Here is a 24,797-nt window from a genome sequence, read left to right on the forward strand (position 1 = left end):
TCTATTTGCCCCTATTAATCATCCAAATCCAATAATTACGATTTTCACAATTCTAATACAAAATAAAGTTTTCCGTATTCTCATTGACTTATGGAGACTCTACTGTCTATTTAGTCATTCTATCAAATTTCAAAGTTCATTTTTTTATCTGATGTCAATTTAAACTTTTAACTAAATTTGCAACAGTATCAATCAACCCCCATGAAAATTCGTCCTACATCATCGATTGTAGTGAGAGTATCTAATTTTCAATATAATTTGGGTAACTTCAGGTCTTGAGTATCGAACATGATCGAATAAAATACCTCCTTCTCACAGACCTTGTGGGATTTTTCAGCCTGTGAAGAGTTAAAAATAACGGACTAAAACTCGATGTGGATTGATATTTCTATATATACTATGGCTGGGGATTTCAATTCTTTTGTTTGCAAGTAACAAAAATTCAGCGGGGACTTGAAAAATGGCATAATATTTTGCAGTGATATTGGTTTGTTTCATTATTTTTAAATTGGAGGATGATTTTACCCCGATGACAATATTTTGGTCAATTTTTTCCAGTAGGTAGGGGTTGCAATAAGTCTTTGAGAAGGGTGTAATAAAATAATCAATTTGAAGTTTAAAATCTTTTTCATATTTGTGATTTAATTTACAATTTTTAAAATCCATTTTTATATATTTTCCTAACATAATACAAAGCGAAGAGCAACTTAATAAATATTGAACGGCATGGTAAAGTACTGTCATTTCAATTTAATGCATTTCCATCTTCGAAGGAGATCCAGGGACACCATATCTTTTAGAACCACTTCGACGGCGGCGTAAACCAATAAAAACCAAGAGAGAACATACAAAAGTCAACATCACTAAAATGATTGCAATGAGAATGATATTGGTCGTGGTTTGAAAGAATTGAGTATCGTTGGAAGATTCTTGGGTGTCTTGTTGGAATGAGTCGTCGTCACCTAGGAATATTGAAGATTGGATGATTATAAGCTCCCTGTGCCTGTGCAGTACAAAAAGGAAAACGTCCGCACGGCTCTCTCTGCTCGATTTAGAGTCCCGGTGGAACTTTACCTAAGTGGGGATAAAACTCATTTTTGAAATCCCAATGGGAATAGTAATTTAATTGTTCCAAAGTTAAAAAAATCCGGCAGGGATGGATGATTTTGGAGTGCAATTTTTTAACATTCAATTTCGAGTGGGGATGAAATCAAAGGGTATTTTTCCAAAGGGGATGAAATTTCTGCCAAATTTCTCTGTGGGGCTGGGGTCCTGGCGAGTCTGTGACACAGGGGTGCCATAAGAGAGGGACTATGAATTCCTCGGATGAACTGTCGATGAGTTACATTTTTGATAGAGGTACTGTATTTTAGTATTTCTTTTGTCAAGAATAATAAATTTCAACTCACTTTTAGAATTTTCTGTTACAATAATCAATCCAGTTCGAATGTCATAATCTTTGGATAAATCATCATTTAGTGTCAAAGCATTCTCCTCCACTGAACGTCTTCGTCTTCTGTTATTAACATCACAACCGAATTGACATTCTGTGGTATTACTTCCTTCCAAACAGACATGTGCAGAGCAATGAATGTAGACCATGCCGTTTGAGTTTTTGAATCGGAATACGTTCAATGAAAATCGGAATTTCTTTCCATTGTCAGCGGTAGACTCTTTTTTGAAAACGTGGTCAGCATTTGGACATCTAAAAAGTTAGAAATTGTTAAATTTGTTTAGAATGTAAGAAATGGCAAAAATTGTAATTTTACGGGGTAAAGATTCTAGCTATTTGCTGAAATTTCGCTACCTAAAAGTTTTGATGAAATTTTAAATATGGTCAAATCATATGGAACCTGCATTATTCAATAGAGCAGGATTAAAGCTTGAAAATGAAATCAAAAAGAATTACCCGTCCGTGACAATAGCTTCCCGAATGACATCATCTCGATCAGAAGTAGAAGTACCATGACAATCTCGTGGAATGATATACAAATTTGCAACAGTGTCAATTTCAAGTTCCAAATTGAAACGTCCCAATCTATCAATAACTGCAGGATATCCAAGACTTTCATTGAAGTTTGATGATTTATGGAGATTCATCGAGACAGTGAATTCGTCAGTCGAAACTAGAAAGATGAATAGATGTTGGTAATTTCAAAGTCCGTCGCGTCAGCCTGTAAACAGAATTATGTAGAATTCGACCAATCTTAACTTTCAAGAACAAAAACCTTTATTTCGAAAACGTTTGTAGTTTATGAATTATCTGGCTTAAATGCCTTTAACATTCTTTGGCTATTTCTGATTGTAGAGTCTGGAACTAATCTCAATTTGGTCTCAAGTTCTCAGGAAAATGATCCTGTTCTTATAAGATTTCTCCTCTAAAAGAATTTGTGGCAAGCTGCGAAGTAGTTGTTCTATAAAAATTTTAATTACTGACATCTCCTCATAAATCTTACTTACTTGATACACCTTCCACCAAATCAGCATCTCTGGTGATATTGACTCCATTTTCATGTGTCACATTCACTCCTTGTGGGACGTTGCATTCAACGGAATATGTTGCAAAGGTGTCGATTCTTTCCAATAGATCATTTTGGTATCCGTTTGTTTTGTTCAAATTGATGGATACCTGGAAGAGAAATTCTCTTAAATAGTTTCTTCAATAAAAACACCCTTGTGTCACGGACCCACTGAGACCCCAGCCCTACAAGAAAATTTGGCGAAAATTTCGTCCTCGGTGGGAAATTGACTTTAAACTTTATCCCCATTCGATATTCAATGTTTAAAAATTGTACTTCAAAGCCATCCCCACCCTGAGGAAAGTTTCACCAGGCCTGTGAGACATGGGTGTATAACGCAGAAGGGAAGAGTCTAATCTTCTATGTAGATATGAAGCTATTTTTTCGTACCTTCATCCTCGTATTTTTGTTATAACACTAGATTGAAAGTAAGAATTTGAAAAATGAAAAAACAAAGAACCTGTTCAGATTCGATTTATCATCCAAAATACAGTGCAAATCTGTACGCTTCACTCTTGCTTACATGAAGATTCTTTTTAAGCCTTCGGATTGAATATAGGCTTCTTATGCCCAAATGGACTCGGTTGCTTCACAATATTCTGCTAATGAAAAAACCTTGCCAATATTATATGCAGAAAGTCAAGCGCTTTTAGCGTTTCTTCGGTATCTTCTACAACCTCTTTTTGTTTTGGATTTTGTCAAATATAACAGACAGAAGCTCAGTGGGGATTGATATCCCATATTTTTATGGCTGCAGATTTAAATTCTTGTTTTCAAGTCAGAAGTGAGTTGCAGTGAGGATTGGTTTATTTGATTATTTTCAGTGGGGACAAAAATTAAAGTATAATTTTCCACTGGGGACGATATTTTGACCAATTCTTCCAGTGGGAATAAGGGTGCGGAAGGGGTGTTCTCATTTACTCTGGAATTAAAAAAGAACTCTAGTAGTAAAATCAAAGCTATACCTTATTCTTGAATATAACGTGATCGCCTTCAACGACAGCTTTGGTTCCACAAGACGAATAACCAGCTTCCAAAACCAACTATGTTTCATTGGATTGTTCACTTGGTCCACAAGTAGAAATGACATAATATTTATATGGTCACGAGAATTTCAGTACTATTTAAGCGTCTATTTGAGACTTTTACAATTTACTATTAAAGTCTTAAAATCTAGACTTATTGGTGGAGCAATCCAGGAATATTATAAAAAACAAAAGTTAAACACGCATAAGACCCTTGAGTTTCGATTACATCAGTTTGAGACCTTCTAAAGGGCTTCTATGAAGCACGATCAAATTTAAACGGGCCTAATTCAACTCAACTAATGCCTTGAAATACGTTTGATAAAAGCATGTAATTAGCATGGCGCATCATTAATTTGGCTAATAAACTGTAATAGAGTCCGATCATACCAATAGTAGATTGTAAATACTACTTAAATGCTCGTGACCATATAGATATTATGTCATTTTCGTTTGACATATTAATAATTCGTAATAAAAATCACATAACCATATAAATAATATGTCATAGATTTTATCCATATTATTTGTAATGCCTTGAAATACGTTTGATAAAAGCATGTAATTAGCATGGCGCATCATTAATTTGGCTAATAAACTGTAATAGAGTCCGATCATACCAATAGTAGATTGTAAATAGTACTTAAATGCTCGTGACCATATAAATATTATGTCATTTTTGTTTAACATATTAATAATTCGTAATAAAAATCTCATGACCATATTAATAATATGTCATGGATTTAATCCATATTATTTGTAATGCCTTGAAATACGTTTGATAAAAGCATGTAATTAGCATGGCGCATGTCATAGATTTTATCCATATTATTTGTAATGCCTTGAAATACGTTTGATAAAAGCATGTAATTAGCATGGCGCATCATTAATTTGGCTAATAAACTGTAATAGAGTCCGATCATACCAATAGTAGATTGTAAATAGTACTTAAATGCTGTGACCATATAAATATTATGTCATTTTTGTTTAACATATTAATAATTCGTAATAAAAATCTCATGACCATATTAATAATATGTCATGGATTTAATCCATATTATTTGTAATGCCTTGAAATACGTTTGATAAAAGCATGTAATTAGCATGGCGCATCATTAATTTGGCCAATAAACTGTAATAGAGTCCGATCATACCAATAGTAGATTGTAAATAGTACTTAAATGCTCGTGACCATATAAATATTATGTCATTTTTGTTTGACATATTAATAATTCGTAATAAAAATCACATAACCATATTAATAATATGTCATAGATTTTATCCATATTATTTGTAATGCCTTGAAATACGTTTGATAAAAGCATGTAATTAGCATGGCGCATCATTAATTTGGCTAATAAACTGTAATAGAGTCCGATCATACCAATAGTAGATTGTAAATAGTACTTAAATGCTCGTGACCATATAAATATTATGTCATTTTTGTTTGACATATTAATAATTGTAATAAAAATCACATAACCATATTAATAATATGTCATAGATTTTAATCCATATTATTTGTAATGCCTTGAAATACGTTTGATAAAAGCATGTAATTAGCATGGCGCATCATTAATTTGGCTAATAAACTGTAATAGAGTCCGATCATACCAATAGTAGATTGTAAATAGTACTTAAATGCTCGTGACCATATAAATATTATGTCATTTTTGTTTAACATATTAATAATTCGTAATAAAAATCTCATGACCATATTAATAATATGTCATGGATTTAATCCATATTATTTGTAATGCCTTGAAATACGTTTGATAAAAGCATGTAATTAGCATGGCGCATGTCATAGATTTTATCCATATTATTTGTAATGCCTTGAAATACGTTTGATAAAAGCATGTAATTAGCATGGCGCATCATTAATTTGGCTAATAAACTGTAATAGAGTCCGATCATACCAATAGTAGATTGTAAATAGTACTTAAATGCTTGTGACCATATAAATATTATGTCATTTTTGTTTAACATATTAATAATTCGTAATAAAAATCTCATGACCATATTAATAATATGTCATGGATTTAATCCATATTATTTGTAATGCCTTGAAATACGTTTGATAAAAGCATGTAATTAGCATGGCGCATCATTAATTTGGCCAATAAACTGTAATAGAGTCCGATCATACCAATAGTAGATTGTAAATAGTACTTAAATGCTCGTGACCATATAAATATTATGTCATTTTCGTTTGACATATTAATAATTTGTAATAAAAATCACATAACCATATTAATAATATGTCATAGATTTTATCCATATTATTTGTAATGCCTTGAAATACGTTTGATAAAAGCATGTAATTAGCATGGCGCATCATTAATTTGGCTAATAAACTGTAATAGAGTCCGATCATACCAATAGTAGATTGTAAATAGTACTTAAATGCTCGTGACCATATAAATATTATGTCATTTTTGTTTAACATATTAATAATTCGTAATAAAAATCTCATGACCATATTAATAATATGTCATGGATTTAATCCATATTATTTGTAATGCCTTGAAATACGTTTGATAAAAGCATGTAATTAGCATGGCGCATCATTAATTTGGCCAATAAACTGTAATAGAGTCCGATCATACCAATAGTAGATTGTAAATAGTACTTAAATACTCGTGACCATATAAATATTGTCATTTTTGTTTAACATATTAATAATTCGTAATAAAAATCTCATGACCATATTAATAATATGTCATGGATTTAATCCATATTATTTGTAATGCCTTGAAATACGTTTGATAAAAGCATGTAATTAGCATGGCGCATCATTAATTTGGCCAATAAACTGTAATAGAGTCCGATCATACCAATAGTAGATTGTAAATAGTACTTAAATGCTCGTGACCATATAAATATTATGTCATTTTTGTTTAACGTTCTTTTAGTATTCTAGAAAAATCAAAATCAAAATCAAAACACTTAAGCCTTAATGTCATAAATATAAGTACTGATATTTACAGTGGGTAATAAAATTCTAGAATAGTTTAGATTCATACAGTTTTGCATGAAGACTTGATGACTTGCTAGATCAAAAATTCTTTTTGCATTTGATCATAATATGACTGAGCTAAAATTGTTGAGAGTTTCTTGGTCTAATTTCAAATAATGAATCTTCCAGCTGAGTCCAAAGATGAAAATTTTGAAAAAAAAATTTTTTTCAAATTTTTTTGTTGCTAAGCAACCATCGCTAGCTACCATGCCTAAAAAAATAAAAATTTTTTTGGTATTTTTTAGTAGCAAATTTAATATACATTCAGAATATGTATGGTTTTAGGGTATTATCTTCAACACGAAAGAAGTTATAATCATTTTAAAAGCAACCTGTCTTCAAAAACTCAAAAATAATGTTCGGGCCCAAAGGGTTAAATGTTCCTAGAAAAAAAGTTTTTTTAAGAACCTTACAATCAGAACACTTTTTTCTTTGCATGAAGATTAAATAAAATAAAATCATTAAATGTTCCTAGAAAATAAAATGAAAGGAAAAATAAAAGGAAAGAAAGAAAAAATTATAATTGAACAATTCCAGGAATTTTTTTATTATATATTATTATAATTTTTTCTGTCTTTCCTCTCGAATTCTCTTAATTTCACTTATATAATCATAATAAAACTGTGTCATAACGTCCATTTTCTTGTCCAGCTCTATTTCTTCATCACCCTTGTAAAATTGATACACACGATTGGGTGCCAAAACGAATTTGCGTTTTCGCGATAATTTATCTCGATTAATATTAGTCAAAATATTAGTCAAAACAAAAGCCGATTTGAAAAATAACACAAGGAGATACTCGTCATGTTGTTGGCCATGAATGGATGGCAAAACAAATTGTAAAGCATGATCCAATGTTTTCAGTAACCGACTTTCGTTGTACATTTCTGTTTCTCCTAATTTTGCCTCCATATAACTAATTACACCCTGTTCAGGTCCGTCATTCCACTTGTAACATCCATCGATTCGTACAGCTCTGAAATCTGATTCGGGATTTGTTTCACCTGCTGCATAATGATCAGTCTGTGATCTTTGTCTTTCTTGCACAGATTGCTTGTCAACAAATTTCACATTATATTTGTAATTGACTGGTGACGTTTGACAATATCCAGTGCCCACCGGTATCATCATTTCGCTAGGATGTAATGCCAGGAACATTGAGCGCATGGAGTTTTCTTTTGAACTATGCAGATCGTCTAGATATTCTTTGTCAAATAACTGAACCATATTGATGAAATTGCCTAACTTTATGTCATCTTTATGTTCTTCGTAAGCCATGAAATTCTTATATTCTGCCACGTCTTCGCCTAAATAGCAGGTGATCAGACATTGATTTTTGTTAGACTTGTCTATTACACTCCACAATTCTAAAAATATAAAATAAAAATTTTACTATATGTTAATTTTTAAATGAAAACTTACCGAATTTCTGAAGATAAAAGACTTAAGTAGCAGGTGTAATTAAATGCATCTATTTCTAGGAAGAAAAGTCATATCCCCTTCGTCAATCCATAGTAATAGTATTAGTATTAATTATGTACTAGTAATCTCAGGAGGGAAATTCGGGATAAATTTCCTGAGGTCGATTCTGAAATTTATTGAAAAAGTATAATTTGAATCAAGATATGTCACTTACTATATATCCCAAACTCTTGATTAGTTGATTGGTCCCGCTCCAAAATCAAATTTTTGGGTTTATGCCCAGTGAAACATCTAAGAAAGAAATTTGACTTAAGTTACAATAGCCAGTAATTGCCATGAAAGTAGATTTAAGAACTGTGGGAAATTACTATGTCATTAATAAAAGACCTAATTCATGTCATTAAGTTACAATAGCCAGTAATTGCCATGAAAGTAGATTTAAGAACTGTGGGAAATTACTATGTCATTAATAAAAGATTTTAAAAAAAAATTTCAAAATCATTAACACTTAACATTTTCTTAATAAATCCTATCCATTATTTTGGCTGTCCACTTAAGGAAGGGGGTGTCGACATTAAGGCTGTTTACAGAACATGGTGATTAAAAGGAGAAAGAAAGACCTACATATTGGTACGGTTTGTCGGTACTGTGTGAATTTCCATACTTCCTCTATCCACTCTACTCCACCCCTTGCGACCTGTAAAAACAAGATAGGTAGTGTTAATTGAGATTTCCACGTCTTTTTTCAGGGAAATTTACAAGAAAATTCTAAAATTTCCCTTTCCAGCCAGACCTGATCAATGGAACTAATCGAACTGATTTTTTAATCGAACTAATCGAACCTGATCGAACGATTAATCGGACTAATCGAACTTCCAGGTTTTTTCAAAAAATTGGGTTATTGGGCTATTCCATTTAAAAAGTATACAGGGGTATTGACAAACTTTTTACACAAACCCCCTGGAACTTTTGATGGCCAGCACAGACTGACAGAATTGGTGCACAACAGTACGCCGAATATATTCGGCATGAGCTTCAAGATTTGGTCAGCATTTCAGCGTGGAATATATTCAGCTTCCAGTTCCCTGCCATTCCCACCGCCCAACAGCTAGCATAACGAAATGGACATAAATGCAAAATTGCGAGAGCCTACAACACCCGCTTCCGCCTTCGGAAAAAATTTACAACGCCTTTGACGCAACCTTTGATTTATCAAAACAGATTCCACACTGGTACAACGTTGTAAATTTGTCTTAGCATAAAAATGGAATCAGGTAAAATCATAAATACTTACACATTTCTTCTACTTCTCCATCATCTGAACTTGATTCATTTTCTAGTTGACTTCTTGGCATTTTTTCAACTGCACCAGTTTCTGGTTGACTTCTTTTCATTTTTTCAACTGTTTTTGTTACTACTTATTAAATATATAGATAGATAGATAGATACTGTAGATAAAATAAACGAGATTCATGCGCACTATGAAGCATTCCATTGAAAATTTTGAACAAAACTGAACAAAAACCCCTTGGAAAATCAAGGCTCTGACCCCACTGGAAAAGTTTGTCAATACCCCCTGTAGCTACAGTTTACAGTAAGAAAGTATAGGTCCAAAAGTTGAACAGGGAAGGCTCTACAGTGAAATTTGAGGTGTCTATAGTTCAGTCATGACAAATATTGACCTTTTCAAAAGTAAACAATGCTATTCACTGATAAAAATGCTAAAAAAACACTGAAAAATAGCTCAGCTCATCAGCTCATCTCAGTCCCAGAAGCACAATCCCCACAAGCACATTGTCCACAAGCTACGGTCTACCATATTAGTTTTTGAATTAATAACGGAACGAAATGAAGCGGTTCTATTGGTTAGAATTGACGTAACCATTACAAATTAGCCAATTGAACGGCTTCATTTTGTTTCGGAGCGCCTCTTCAGAGTGCAACGGCATTGTCATAACCATACAAATAGTATGTATATGGCCTGGGTACCAGCCCGAGATTACCCAGCATCCATTGTTCACATTTTCCATGCGCTCCATACAAATAACATAACCATACAAATAGAATGTATATGGCCTGGGTACCAGCCCGAGATTACCCAGCATCCATTGTTCACATTTTCCATGCGCTCCATTCTGATAGCGTCCTTTTGCAAATAACCTGGCAAACGTGAGGATGTCTAAAGAAAAAAAAGCTAACACTGATCAAGTAAGCAAACTTCAAGGGATAACCAGATAAAAAATGAAACTTGGCTAAAAGATTCCTTCCATGGTCCTTAGTAAGACCTCAAAATATTTTTGCTGACAAACATTCTGAAGTTAAGACATGATGATTTGAAATCTCAGATTTTCGTACCTCACGTTGAAATTCTATTGTTTTCGAGCAGAAATTGAAAATTGCAAAATCTAAATATCTCAGCTTTGAAAAATAAGTAGCCCTTAAAATTTGGAGGTTTTGATATGGACCATGGAAGGAATCTTTAGGTTGAATTTCAGTTTTTATCTGGTTATCCCTTTCAATTTTCACATGCCATATTATTAATGGGTTCATTGATAATAACATACTCATAGAAAATTAATGCCATTGCTAATAATATGAGACTGTGAGAAGTAATATAATTATACTATTAACCCTTTAAATGCCAGCACTCCGTACAAATTTTAAAATATTCTTTGATTTCAAATGCGCGTACACACCCCAACTAAGGAAATTTTGTCGCTTTGGACCTAATTTTTTTATCAGGCGGGGTTAAAAACAGGGCGGCATGGGTCGCAGGAGCGCCGTTACAGGACCGAAAAAATCGGCCGATCTCATATGATGCCAGTGGCACTTAATGGGTTAAACAACTAGTACCAAAAACATCAAAATGAGCTCAAAATTCAAATTTTTGTTAAATGCCAGCACTGCGTAACTTCAAATTTTATAATATTTTTTTATTTCAAATGCGCGTTCACACCCCAACTAAGGAAATTTTGTCGCTTTGGACTCAGTTTTTTTATTGGGCGGGGTTAAAAAACAGGGCGGCATATGAAAAATTTACCCGACTTTTTATCTTATCGATTCCATTTAACAAGTTGCGAGACAAAGTTGATATAGGGTGCCGTTATCAGGAAAATTTAGTTTTTGACTTTCTGGCACGCCCAAAGAATTCCAGGTAGAATTTTATTTTCCTCAGATGTATAATTTTCAAGCGCCTTCCAGAGGTTCACCATGCGCGTCAGAAAATTACCAACATCTGTTATCAGGTTAGGTTGAAAATTATGACTTTCTGAATCTCTATCGTTTATTTCAGTCAACCAATGATATTGCAACCAACGATATTGCAACAAATGATATTGCAGCTGAAGTTGGCAAAAAGAAACGGAAAAGAAAAGAAGTGACTGAGGAGGTAAGCAAACTGAACTAATAAATCTTCTGCCTTGCTCTGTTTTATACAAATACAAACTATGGTCAAACTGTAAGTTTCGGAAGGGCCAAAAATTGCTGTGACTGACTTCTTCAAAAATGTACATATTGACCTAGTCCGATTTGCGAGGAAAAAAATATTTCTATCGAAAATTGCCTTTTTCCACAGATTTTCATATACTTCACACTCTCTTTCTCCCTTGCTATTTCTCCTATTTTTCCTCCATCATCAGGTAGGTTCATTCAGCAGTTTGCTTGTTCATTTTCTATTAGGGACGAAAGCAAGTCAGAATAGACAAGTGGCCAGAGAAAATAGCGAGAAATCTTCTTCAGATGCAGCATGATGCTCCGGGAACCTCCTTGTTACTGCTGGTGAACTCGCCATCGCGAGGCTTCCAATACATCACAAATAATACAAATTTACTGATGAATAAATCGACTAATCCATGTGAAATGCTGGGAAGACTTTCCAGTGCACCAAATGGGCCTACTAAGAAATCCGAGACATTGTTCTTGGAGAGCAAGTAAGTTTTCAGTTGTTTATCAAGTAGAAAATTTCACACCTTTATTGAGTGGTTTATATAGTTGTTTTAAGTCTTTTTTTTTCATTTTTGTCTCAATTTTGCTTTTTGGACCTACCTCGGAGGTCCGCCTTTAAATTAACCCATGTTCGTCTGTTTGTCTGTTACCAGCTTTTCTCACGATTGGCTCATTAGTTTTTTTCTGATTTTTGGACCAGCCTGGAGGTCCTATAAATTAACCCCTGGTTCGTTAGTTCGTTCTTTCGTTAGTTATGAGTTTTCCTTGTGATTGGCTCATTCGATTTATCTGATTTTTTGCTCAAAGATGCGTAACCATGACCCCTTGAATGGCCCGATAAAGGATGGCCAAAGCAGATTTTGTCAAAAAAAATTTTCGGCTCAAAAACACAATCACATTCAAGAGTTTGTAGTTGAACATCATTGAGTAAAATATCAGACAAAAATAAACCATCTGACGAGAAGAAAACTAGATTTTTGATGATTTACATATCAGCTTGTTTTAATAAGAAACCGGCTCAAATTTCATGTATTTTTTATAAGCACATCATCGAAAAGCTAGTTTTCTTCTCGTCAATATAGGATTTATCTCCTTAATCATCTCTCATCAGGTAGGTCAATTCAGCATATTGTTTGTAATTTTACCATTTTCCATGTCATCCCTGACTTCACAAATGATATTGATTGATTTTGAACATCTTCTGGTACTATGTTGCTGGCTCTTCTTTCTTCACTGAAAATAAATAGAACAAAGTTAATGCAATGAAGAAAGGTCAAATAATTCACAGAACGGCTCTAATTTCCTTTTTGACCACTATTACTATGGTTTGACAATTTGACATATTATTAATAAAATTTTTGTAAGGCCATGCTAATATAATGTTTCATAAAAACCATAAAGTCATACTAATTATATGTCACATTCAAACTCAAGCTATCATGTAATTTTTGCCTTGTAATTATTATGTCTGAAGTTCTATTTCACCCGCCTTTACCTTACTTTTCTTTGTATCTTTCTGAGAAATTCTTACACTTGAAATTACCTTTTCCCAGGCTCATTAATTTCAACATCTTTCATTGCTGTCTCAATGTCACTGTCAATTAGAGCTTTTGATATTGATTGATTTTGAACATCTTCTGGTACTATATGTTGCTGCTCTTCTTCTTCACTGAAAATAAATAGAACAAATTTAATGCAATGAAGAAAGGTCAAATAATTCACAGAACGGCTCTAATTTTCTTTCAAGTGAGGAATCCGCAACATTAAGTTCCCGCCAAAAATCTCAAAACATCGAACCGTAAAAATTAGTTCCCTTAAGGTACATTAAAACAACCTTACACTATTGTACCAAGAAAGTGACTACATACAATTAGTATGTCTTTCCTTTTTAAATTTTAATAATGTGAAGTTCTCTTTCACCTGCCTTTACCTTACCTGTATCTTTCTGAGTAAGATCTTTGTAGAATGTATTGAACTTCGTGAGCATTGATGTTGAATTTCTTCTGCATGAAGTAGGAGAAGAACACTGGCAATATTACATCCAGATGCAGATTTGGTGATTTACGATTGATCTCTCTTTGGAATCTTTTTTGTAAACTGTTAGAAACAGAGGTAATTGTTTTTTCTTCAAACAAAACATCAACAGTTTGTGTGTGGAGCTTTAAGTCATTGGGTGTAACTATTCTTCCTTGGTCGTCAAAATGCAGTTTTCCTTTCTGCAAGTAGGTGTTTAGTCGGCTTGAATAGATAGAGGGACGATTTTCATCTTCAACAAGAATGCCATAAAATTTTTCCTCAAAATTATACATCTGAGGAAAATAGTCCCGAAAAAAAAATTCTACCTGGGATTCTTCGGGCGTGGTCACTTCTTTTCTTTTCCGTTTCTTTTTGCCAACTTCAGCTGCAATATCATTTGTTGCAATATCATTGGTTGACTGAAATAAGCGATAGAGATTCAGAAAGTCATAATTTTCAACCTAACCTGATAACAGATGTTAGTAATTTTCTGACGTGCATGGTGAACCTCTGGAAGGCGCTTGAAAATTATACATCTGAGGAAAATAGTCCCGAAAAAAAAATTCTACCTGGGATTCTTTGGGCGTGCCAGAAAGTCAAAAACTAAATTTTCCTGATAACGGCACCCTATATCAACTTTGTCTCGCAACTTTGTTGTCATTACCAGTCCTCTCTTTGTTATGCACGGACCTTCGGAAAATGAGACTGGATATTCTTCAGATCGTTTGTTTTCACTCAACCTTTAGAGTCGTCAGCGCGGTGGGCAGAAAACAATGACAATCTGATCTTAGCTTAAAGCAACCCTTATTGAACAATTTTTCTGACCACTGGAATCGATCAGATAAAAAGTCGGGTAAATTTTTCATATGCCGCCCTGTTTTTTAACCCCGCCCAATAAAAAAACTGAGTCCAAAGCGACAAAATTTCCTTAGTTGGGGTGTGAAAGCGCATTTGAAATAAGAAAATATTATAAAATTTGAAGTTACGCAGTGCTGGCATTTAACAAAAATTTGAATTTTGAGCTCATTTTGATGTTTTTGGTACTAGTTGTTTAACCCATTAAGTGCCACTGGCATCATATGAGATCGGCCGACGTATTTCAAGGCATTACAAATAATATGGATGAAATCCATGCCATATTATTAATATGGTTATGAGATTTTTATTACAAATTATTAATATGTCAAACGAAAATGACATAATATTTATATTGTCACGAGCATTTCAGTACTATTTACAATCTACTGTTGCTTTGATCGGACTCTATTACAGTTTATTAGCCAAATTAATGATGCGCCATGATAATTACATGCTTTCATCAAACGTATTTCAAGGCATTACAAATAATATGGATAAAATCCATGACATGTTATTAATATGGTTATGAGATTTTTATTACAAATTATTAATATGTCAAACGAAAATGACATAATATTTATATGGTCCCGAGCATTTCAGTACTATTTACTATCTACTGTTGGTATGATCGGACTCTATTACAGTTTATTAGCCAAATTAATGATGCGCCATGCTAATTACATGCTTTTATCAAACGTATTTCAAGGCATTACAAATAATATGGATAAAATCCATGACATATTATTAATATGGTTATGAGATTTTTATTACAAATTATTAATATGTCAAACGAAAATGACATAATATTTATATGGTCCCGAGCATTTCAGTACTATTTACTATCTACTGTTGGTATGATCGGACTCTATTACAGTTTATTAGCCAAATTAATGACGCGCCATGCTAATTACATGCTTTTATCAAACGTATTTCAAGGCATTACAAATTATTAATATGTCAAACGAAAATGACATAATATTTATATGGTCACGATCATTTCAGTACTATTTACTATCTACTGTTGGTATGATCGGACTCTATTACAGTTTATTAGCCAAATTAATGATGCGCCATGCTAATTACATGCTTTTATCAAACGTATTTCAAGGCATTACAAATAATATGGATAAAATCCATGACATATTATTAATATGGTTATGAAATTTTTATTACAAATTATTAATATGTCAAACGAAAATGACATAATATTTATATGGTCCCCAGCATTTCAGTACTATTTACTATCTACTGTTGGTATGATCGGACTCTATTACAGTTTATTAGCCAAATTAATGATGCACCATGCTAATTACATGCTTTTATCAAACGTATTTCAAGGCATTACAAATAATATGGATAAAAAATCCATGACATATTATTAATATGGTTATGAGATTTTTATTACAAATTATTAATATGTCAAACGAAAATGACATAATATTTATATGGTCCCGAGCATTTCAGTACTATTTACTATCTACTGTTGGTATGATCGGACTCTATTACAGTTTATTAGCCAAATTAATGATGCGCCATGCTAATTACATGCTTTTATCAAACGTATTTCAAGGCATTACAAATAATATGGATAAAATCCATGACATATTATTAATATGGTTATGAGATTTTTATTACAAATTATTAATATGTCAAACGAAAATGACATAATATTTATATGGTCCCCAGCATTTCAGTACTATTTACTATCTACTGTTGGTATGATCGGACTCTATTACAGTTTATTAGCCAAATTAATGACGCGCCATGCTAATTACATGCTTTTATCAAACGTATTTCAAGGCATTACAAATAATATGGATAAAATCCATGACATATTATTAATATGGTTATGAGATTTTTATTACTAATTATTAATATGTCAAACGAAAATGACATAATATTTATATGGTCCCCAGCATTTCAGTACTATTTACTATCTACTGTTGGTATGATCGGACTCTATTACAGTTTATTAGCCAAATTATTGATGCGCCATGCTAATTACATGCTTTTATCAAACGTTTTTTAAGGCATTACAAATAATATGGATAAAATCCATGACATATTATTAATATGGTTATGAGATTTTTATTACAAATTATTAATATATCAAACGAAAATGACATAATATTTATATGGTCACGAGCATTTCAGTACTATTTTTTAAGAACCTAAGATATCAACGGTAGAGGGGTGCGCCCATGTTCGAACACCAAAATTCTACCCCGAATAACTTCCTTTCAGTCGAAAAAGATCGCTCAAAAAACAGCATAATGATAGAATCATCTTTTAGGAACAAAGTAATGTAAAGGAAAATAATTGAAAAGCTTCTCGAAAAAAGTATTTGCCACTTCTTTACCCCTACCTGATTTCAACGATTTTAGAAGTTGCGCCCCACTTCGAACATTGACGTTTTGTTTAAAAAAAGAAGACGCTTCATTGGGCAATTGACGTCAATTTTTTGAAAATGGAAAAAACGAAAAAGTTTTACAGCTGTTTTGTCTTTCGAACAAGGGCGATTTGTATGTTCGAACAAGGGCGCACAAACAACAAAATAGTAGGGGGCAGATCTTGACAATTTACACTAAAACAATAAGATAATCCATAAAACTGGTTTTCGCATTTGAAAGAGGAATGAAAACTGACTACAACTACCCAAAAACTTCACTGCAAAGCTCTTAGATGAATTGAAGGTGCTCATGTCTTTAGCGCTAGCTTCAAAAAAAGTTTCACGGAAAAGGACTAGTAGACAGGCAAGTTTTTGGCACTTCGAATTCAAAGTGGTTTCCTTTAATGGCGCTTTTGGCGGTGAAACTTATACAGAAGTATAAGTAAGAGTTCCTGGATGTACTGTAAAAAGATTATCACCAAAAATCATTTTTTTAGTACATAAATCTTATCGAAAAGTTGAACTATCTTGCGCGTTCGAACATGGGCGCTGTTCGAACATGGGCGCACCTCCTCTATACAAATGAAAGCATAAATTCACAATTCTTTCATTCTTTTGACCACCTCTTTTTGAACCATTTTGAACAACAAGTTTTTTTTATGGGAAATTTTGTAAGAAATTTATGAAATTTATGACAAATCTTCAAAATTTATGACATTTTTACCAAATTGGTGAAAATTTGTAAAAAATTAGGAATTTATGACAAATGGGAGGCCTGAACCTTACAATCAAAACACTTTTTTCTTTGCATGAAGATTAAATAAAATATTGATATTGAAATATAAAATACTGATATTTACAGTATTCTAGAAAAATCAAAATCAAAAATCAAAACACTTAAGCCTTAATGTCATAAATATAAGTACTGATATTTACAGTGGGTAATAAAATTCTAGAATAGTTTAGATTCATACAGTTTTGCATGAAGACTTGATGACTTGCTAGATCAAAAATTCTTTTTGCATTTGATCAGAATATGACTGAGCTAAAATTGTTGAGAGTTTTTTGGTCTAATTTCAAATAATGAATCTTCCAGCTGAGTCCAAAGATGAAAATTTTGAAAAAAAAAATTTTTTTTCAAATTTTTTTGTTGCTAAGCAACCATCACTAGCTACCATGCCTTAAAAAATAAAAAAATTTTTGGTATTTTTTAGTAGCAAATTTAATATACTATAATTTTTTCTGTCTTTCCTGTCGAATTTTCTTAATTTCACTTATATAATCAAAATAAAACTGTGCCATAACGTCCATTTTCTTGTGTAGGTCTATTTCTTTGTCATCCTTGTAAAATTCATACACATTGGGTGTCAAATAGAATTTGCGTTTTCGCGATTATGCATCTCCATTGATATTAGTTAAAACAAAAGCCGATTTGAAAAATAACACAAGGAGATACTTGTCATGTTGTTGGCCATGAATGGATGGCAAAACAAATTGTAAAGCTTGATCCAATGCTTTCATGAAGACACTTTTGGTGTACATTTCTGTTTCTCCTGATTTCGCCTCCATATAACAAATTACAACAATACAAACCACACCCCTGTTCAGGTCCTTTTTTCCACTTGTAACATCCATCTATTCGTACAGCTTTGAAATCTGATTTGGGTTTTATTTCACCTGCTGCATAATGATCAGTCTGTGATCTTTGTCTTTCAAATTTACGCGTTACAGGAGATGGTGTGTTTAAAGTTTTTGGAGGCTTATATGTTTCGTCTTTAGAATCAACAGATTCCGGAGAACTACCTCCTTTTAATACTTCTGTGCATCTATCTTCTTCATCATCATCTATTCGTACAGCTTTGAAATCTGATTTGGGTTTTATTTCACCTGCTGCATAATGATCAGTCTGTGATCTTTGTCTTTCAGATTTACGCCTTACAGGAGATGGTGTGTTTAAAGTTTTTGGAGGCTTATATGTTTCGTCTTTAGAATCCACAGATTCCGGAGAACTACCTCCTTCTGATACTTCTGTCGTGCTTGCACAGATTGCTTGTCAACAAATTTCACATCATATTTGTAATTGACTGGTGACATAAATCTGGTGACGGCTCATTAATTTCAACATCTTTCATTGCTGTCTCAATGTCACTGTCAATTAGAGCTTTTGTTATTGATTGATGTTGAACATCTTCTGGTACTATATGTTGCTGCTCTTCTTCTTCACTGAAAATAAATAGAACAAATTTAATGCAATGAAGAAAGGTCAAATAATTCACAGAACGGCTCTAATTTTCTTTCAAGTGAGGAATCCGCAACATTAAGTTCCCGCCAAAAATCTCAAAACATCGAACCGTAAAAATTAGTTCCCTTAAGGTACATTAAAACAACCTTACACTATTGTACCAAGAAAGTGACTACATACAATTAGTATGTCTTTCCTTTTTAAATTTTAATAATGTGAAGTTCTCTTTCACCTGCCTTTACCTTACCTGTATCTTTCTGAGTAAGATCTTTGTAGAATGTATTGAACTTCGTGAGCATTGATGTTGAATTTCTTCTGCATGAAGTAGGAGAAGAACACTGGCAATATTACATCAAGATGCAGATTTGGTGATTTACGATTGATCTCTCTTTGGAATCTTTTTTGTAAACTGTTAGAAACAGAGGTAATTGTTTTTTCTTCAAACAAAACATCAACAGTTTGTGTGAGGAGCTTTAAGTCATTGGGTGTAACTATTCTTCCTTGGTCGTCAAAATGCAGTTTTCCTTTCTGCAAGTATGTGTTTAGTCGGCTCGAATAGATAGAGGGACGATTTTCATCTTCAACAAGAATGCCATAAAATTTTTCCTCAAATGCTTCAAAAAACATTTCTATTTCAGTAAGTGATACCAGTTTAATTTTCATTTGAATTTCTTTGTATCGAGCCTCTGTCATCGGTAAGGATTTAAAAGAATCCAGGCATTGTTTTGGCCCGTAGAAATCTGGGTAACGTGATAGAAAACTTTTGATTTCTTTCTTCCTCAGTTTCACCAACTTTGATCTGTTTCTTTTTAACATCTATTTTGAATCTCTTGTTTGGGTCAACAAACTCATCGCCATTGGGGCGGTTTTTGATGACTTCACCAGGAATAAGCATGAAATGGTATCCCATTAAGTCATCACTGACTTCGCTAAAAAAATAACATTGTGAAGTCAAAGATGACATGGAAAATGGTAAAAATACAAACAATATGCTGAATTGACCTACCTGATGAGAGATGATTAAGGAGATAAATCCTATATTGACGAGAAGAAAACTAGCTTTTCGATGATGTGCTTATAAAAAATACATCAAATTTGAGCCGGTTTCTTATTAAAACAAGCTGATATGTAAATCATCAAAAATCTAGTTTTCTTCTCGTCAGATGGTTTATTTTTGTCTGATATTTTACTCAATGATGTTTAACTACAAACTCTTGAATGTGATTGTGTTTTTGAGCCGAAAATTCTTTTTGACAAAATCTGCTTTGGCCATCCTGAAATTTTCTACTTGATAAACAACTGAAGACTTACTTGCTCTCCAAGAACAATGTCTCGGATTTATTAGTAGGCCCATTTGGTGCACTGGCAAGTCTTCCCAGCATTTCACATGGATTAGTCGATTTATTCATCAGTAAATTTATATTATTTGTGATGTATTGGAAGCCTTGCGATGGCGAGTTCACAAGGAGGTTCCCGGAGCATCATGCTCCATCTGAAGAAGATTTCTCGTTATTTTCTCTGGCCACTTGTCTATTCTGACTTGCTTTCGTCCCTAATAGAAAATGAACAAGCAAACTGCTGAATGAACCTACCTGATGATGAGGAAAAATAGGAGAAATAGCAAGGGAGAAAGAGAGTGTGAAGTATATGAAAATCTGTGGAAAAAGGCAATTTTCGATAGAAATATTTTTTTCCTCGCAAATCGGACTAGGTCAATATGTACATTTTTGAAGAAGTCAGTCACGGCAATTTTCGGCCCTTCCGAAACTTACAGTTTGACCATAGTTTGTATTTGTATAATTGTATAAAACAGAGCAAGGCAGAAGATTAATTACTTCAGTTTGCTTACCTCCTCAGTCACTTCTTTTCTTTTCCGTTTCTTTTTGCCAACTTCATCTGCAATATCATTGGTTGCAATATCATTGGTTGACTGAAATAAGCGGTAGAGATTCAGAAAGTCATAATTTTCAAGCTAACCTGATAACAGATGTTAATAATTTTCTGACGCGCATTCTGAACCTCTGGAAGGCTCTTGAAAATTATACATCTGAGGAAAATAGTCCCGAAAAAAAAATTCTACCTGGGATTCTTCGGGCGTGGTCACTTCTTTTCTTTTCCGTTTCTTTTTGCCAACTTCAGCTGCAATATCATTTGTTGCAATATCATTGGTTGACTGAAATAAGCGATAGAGATTCAGAAAGTCATAATTTTCAACCTAACCTGATAACAGATGTTAGTAATTTTCTGACGCGCATGGTGAACCTCTGGAAGGCGCTTGAAAATTATACATCTGAGGAAAATAGTCCCGGAAAAAAAAATTCTACCTGGGATTCTTTGGGCGTGCCAGAAAGTCAAAAACTAAATTTTCCTGATAACGGCACCCTATATCAACTTTGTCTCGCAACTTTGTTGTCATTACCATACTCTCGGGTATCTGGTACTACCTAGTACCTGAGATTAACAAAAAAGCGCAGAAAGATTCATTCCGCTGATATGTTTAAAACGCGGGTAACACCAAGATGATATACATCTCAAGGGACTTTCGGACAAAACATCGAATTACATAGCTTCTATCCCTCATAGTAGTTTTTCATGTCCTTGGGTTGAAAGGAGTGGGATTCCCACTTGATGCGACTTTTCTCTCATATTTCAAGTCATGTCCTGGGGTTGAAAGGAGTGGTATTTCCACCTGATGCGACTTTTCTCTCATATTTCAAGAAAAACATTGAGTAAGAAAGCTTCTATCCCTCTAATGTGTCTCATAGAGATTTTTCATCATGGCTTGGGGTTGAATGGAGTGGGATTCTCATCTGATGCGACTTTTCTCTGATATTTCATTTCAATAAAACATCGGTTAACAAAGCTTCTATCCCTCCAAGGTGTCTCATAGTGATTTTTCATATACTGGGCAGAGGCGGTGCGACCCCCCTGCATAACATGCGCCTGCACGGTAAGTGAACCATGTAGAGTGATTTGTCGCAAATAAAAAATGGGGTTAGAAGATGTATTTGATGCCTTATTGAATTTTTTTCACTGTAGATAGAGCCTTAAGTAATATGCTCCGTCTATGTTATTATCTGGAGTCAAACTTTACGGGATTTAACCATCATTCCTTAGGGTCTTGAGATTTATTTTACTGACTTAAAGCTTTTGCCGAAAATAATAAGGCCGTAAGATACGTCGTGTTAGCGGGTCCGTGAATTCGAGTCTTCGTTTTTAATTTTGTGGTACTAAGAGTTTGCCTACCATGCAACATGCAAACTAGCCTGGATATCCAGGCTGTAAACTGTTTCACAGTCTAGTTTTTGATATTTTATGTTCTGGTTTACAGCCTGGTCTCCCTAGAGCGATTTGCATTCTCACTTCGCTAAAGCCTTAAGGACCAATCTACACAGCGCGGAGCAATTCTGAAGCAAAAATAGGATAGCCATCCATATGCTAGTGAAGATAGAGCTTTCTGTTACAGGAAAACATGAAAAAGAAGAAAATAGAGGCAAGCTCATTTTCCAAGAAAACATGTTCTGATGGTTGGTCATGATAGTGAATGCAAACTTGTTCATGGACTCTGGTGTAATCTTTCGATGTTTTAGATGGTTTTAGATCTTGAAAGGCTGCTTTTATTAAATTCTGTTTTGCTGCCCTGGGTTGGCTAAGAAAGTTTTAGAAACATGGGTTTGCGCTTTCATTCTCTAGGGAGACCAGCTCTATAATTTTAGAACTTTGTATGTTGAGGTAAATTTTGTTTTTTCTAAAATTTTGAGCTTGGATATCCAGGCTTCATGCAAACTTTTGCAAAAGTGAGCTCATCAAGGTCAATTTGCATGTTTCCCGGGATTTTTGAAGAAATTAGGCACTAAAGATCTAAAAGCAAGATTCGAAAAATAGCCTTGTTCTATTTCACAACATTTTCTGTCCTGATTTTAGATTTTTATGTCATAAGAAACTTGTGAGTTCGACCGGTTGCTTTGGCTTGCTTGTTGTGAACAAGCATAAACAAGCAAAAGAAGTCACAGAGACGATATGCTGGATTTTTTATTTGGAATTCTATCAGTTTCAAGAAAAGTGCTATGGAGAAAAGAACAACAGTAAATAATCGAAACCTCGACAACAACAACCAGGACGTTGTTGACCATCAGTAGATTTCTTTTGATAGTTGTTCACTTGGCTTTGTTTTAGTATTGGCTTGGCTTGGTTGAACATTGCATTGGACATTATCTTTATAAAATCAACCTAACTAAGGACTGATTGCTCGATATTAACAGGATATGCATGAAGGGTACAAACACTGAAAGGTCATGCTTCAAGGATGTGGTTGCAGAAAACATTATTTATGTGCTGGCTTAAAAATTGCAGTCAATCACAGTCTGAATGTTCCACATCATCTAGCATACTGCTTAGAAACTTGACTATGTTCTGGTTGATGTAGCTAGTTTTAAATTTGGATGTGTATTAATTATATTCATTTGCGTAATCGTAGAACTTTGTAAAATAAATTTCAAAACCGATACAATATTTTTTTGTATCAACAAGAATTTATATTTGGTGGGAATTTGTAATATATTTGTAGGTATATATAATGTAATATGTAATATCTTTAAAATGTAATACATTGAAAATTGATAGAAGATCTTCCTCAAGCTATACACACACGTTTCTTGTTATACACAGTACATCTATAGATAAAACTCTCAAAAAATGATGGCTTTGTTTTGCTCTTTTGTTGTTTGCTTTTCATTAAATGTTTATATGGTTTTATGTTTTATTTTGTCTTGTTATTATTATATAGTGAAAGAACGAGTTTGTTAAAATTACTTCATACTAGCTATAAGAATTTTGCCATGATTATGAAAGCCTTAAATAGAAAAATAATATTGTATTTTATCTAGTACTTTTTTATAAAAACAATTCGAGGTTTAAAAAGATTAAAAGATAAGGAGAAGCCAAACCCCAATGAAAATTAATGCTTTTTATGAGAAAAAAGATTCACTTTTCATACTAATTCCGACTAAAATTTTGATGTAAACCTGGTAAAAGGTTGCTGTTTTAGCCAATCTAGAAGTGTCTATTTTCAAACATTTTTTGGCCCCGCGGCCCCAACCATGGTGGGGCCTCCTTAGATACTATATAGAGCAAATTTGGTTTTGGCATGGTATCCTCCAAATCCTACACCCGCCCCTGCTGGGGTTGAAAGGAGTGGGATTCCCACCTGATGCGAATTTTCTTTCACATTTGAAGAAAACATCGAGTAACAAAGCTTCTATCCCTCAAATGCGTCTCATTGAGGTTTTTTCATTTAGGGGTTAAAAGGAGTGTCCCACCCGACTCGAAATTTTTTTTTAGACAATAAATATGCATTGGCTTGAAAAAAGTGAAGGATGTATCGAATAGTAAGAGACCTATCTAAACATGCGGAGGCGATACTGTCATTTCTACATCGCGCCTTGTTCATCGAACACTAAAGATTTTATTAATGAGGACAAATTTACCTTTTCTTTTCCATGATGATACGAGGCTGAGTTTTGTGATTCTTGTTCCTTGTTCAACTTTTTAAAATTTTCATTGTATTGTTTGTTTTTCTCGTCACATTCGTTATCTTATAGTATTTCTTGATCTGTTCTTGATGGAGGAATGTTCGATTTTCCTTGTCACAATATCTCAAAGAGTACTCCTATTTTCGCCTGCTTGGAGAGGCAAGGTTTTTCATCCAGAGGAAGGAAATCTTAACAAAAGGCTTTATTCAGCTAATGATACCCTTGAGCTGTCAAACTCAATTTAGAGGTTGATGCTTGTAAACAATCTAATTTTATCAGTTTACCAAAACTTGTATTCTTTTTTGCATAATATTTACTTGTGTCTAGTGCAT

The 24,797-nt window shown here is 33.5% G+C and overlaps 1 protein-coding gene and 1 long non-coding RNA gene across 3 annotated transcripts; both read right to left on the reverse strand.

Annotated features, from left to right (window-relative positions):
- Window positions 1-608: 608 nt before the first annotated feature.
- LOC136823249 (ZP domain-containing protein-like) lies at window positions 609-3,624 on the reverse strand. Of its 2 annotated transcripts, XM_067079431.1 has the most exons (5): window positions 3,485-3,592; window positions 2,461-2,629; window positions 1,910-2,126; window positions 1,410-1,705; window positions 609-962 (listed from the first exon to the last, which is right to left on the reverse strand). In XM_067079431.1, exons 3-5 carry the CDS (start codon window positions 2,098-2,100, stop codon window positions 751-753), a joined length of 699 nt encoding a protein of 232 aa, XP_066935532.1. In that variant the 5' UTR covers window positions 2,101-2,126; window positions 2,461-2,629; window positions 3,485-3,592; the 3' UTR covers window positions 609-750. The 2 variants fall into 2 exon arrangements, with proteins under 2 accessions (XP_066935532.1, XP_066935541.1); XM_067079440.1 differs by lacking the exons at window positions 1,910-2,126; window positions 2,461-2,629 and having other exon boundaries at window positions 3,485-3,624.
- A 2,803-nt stretch (window positions 3,625-6,427) lies between these two features.
- On the reverse strand, window positions 6,428-8,276 carry LOC136823265 (uncharacterized). Its single transcript, XR_010849000.1, has 2 exons — window positions 8,200-8,276; window positions 6,428-7,930 (listed from the first exon to the last, which is right to left on the reverse strand). It is a non-coding gene; the product is annotated as an uncharacterized lncRNA (long non-coding RNA).
- Between the last annotated feature and the right edge of the window lie 16,521 nt (window positions 8,277-24,797).

This window comes from Clytia hemisphaerica, unplaced genomic scaffold (genome assembly GCF_902728285.1).
Source record: "Clytia hemisphaerica strain Z4C2 unplaced genomic scaffold, Clytia hemisphaerica genome assembly, whole genome shotgun sequence".
In the NCBI taxonomy this organism is placed as follows: Eukaryota; Metazoa; Cnidaria; class Hydrozoa; order Leptothecata; family Clytiidae; genus Clytia; species Clytia hemisphaerica.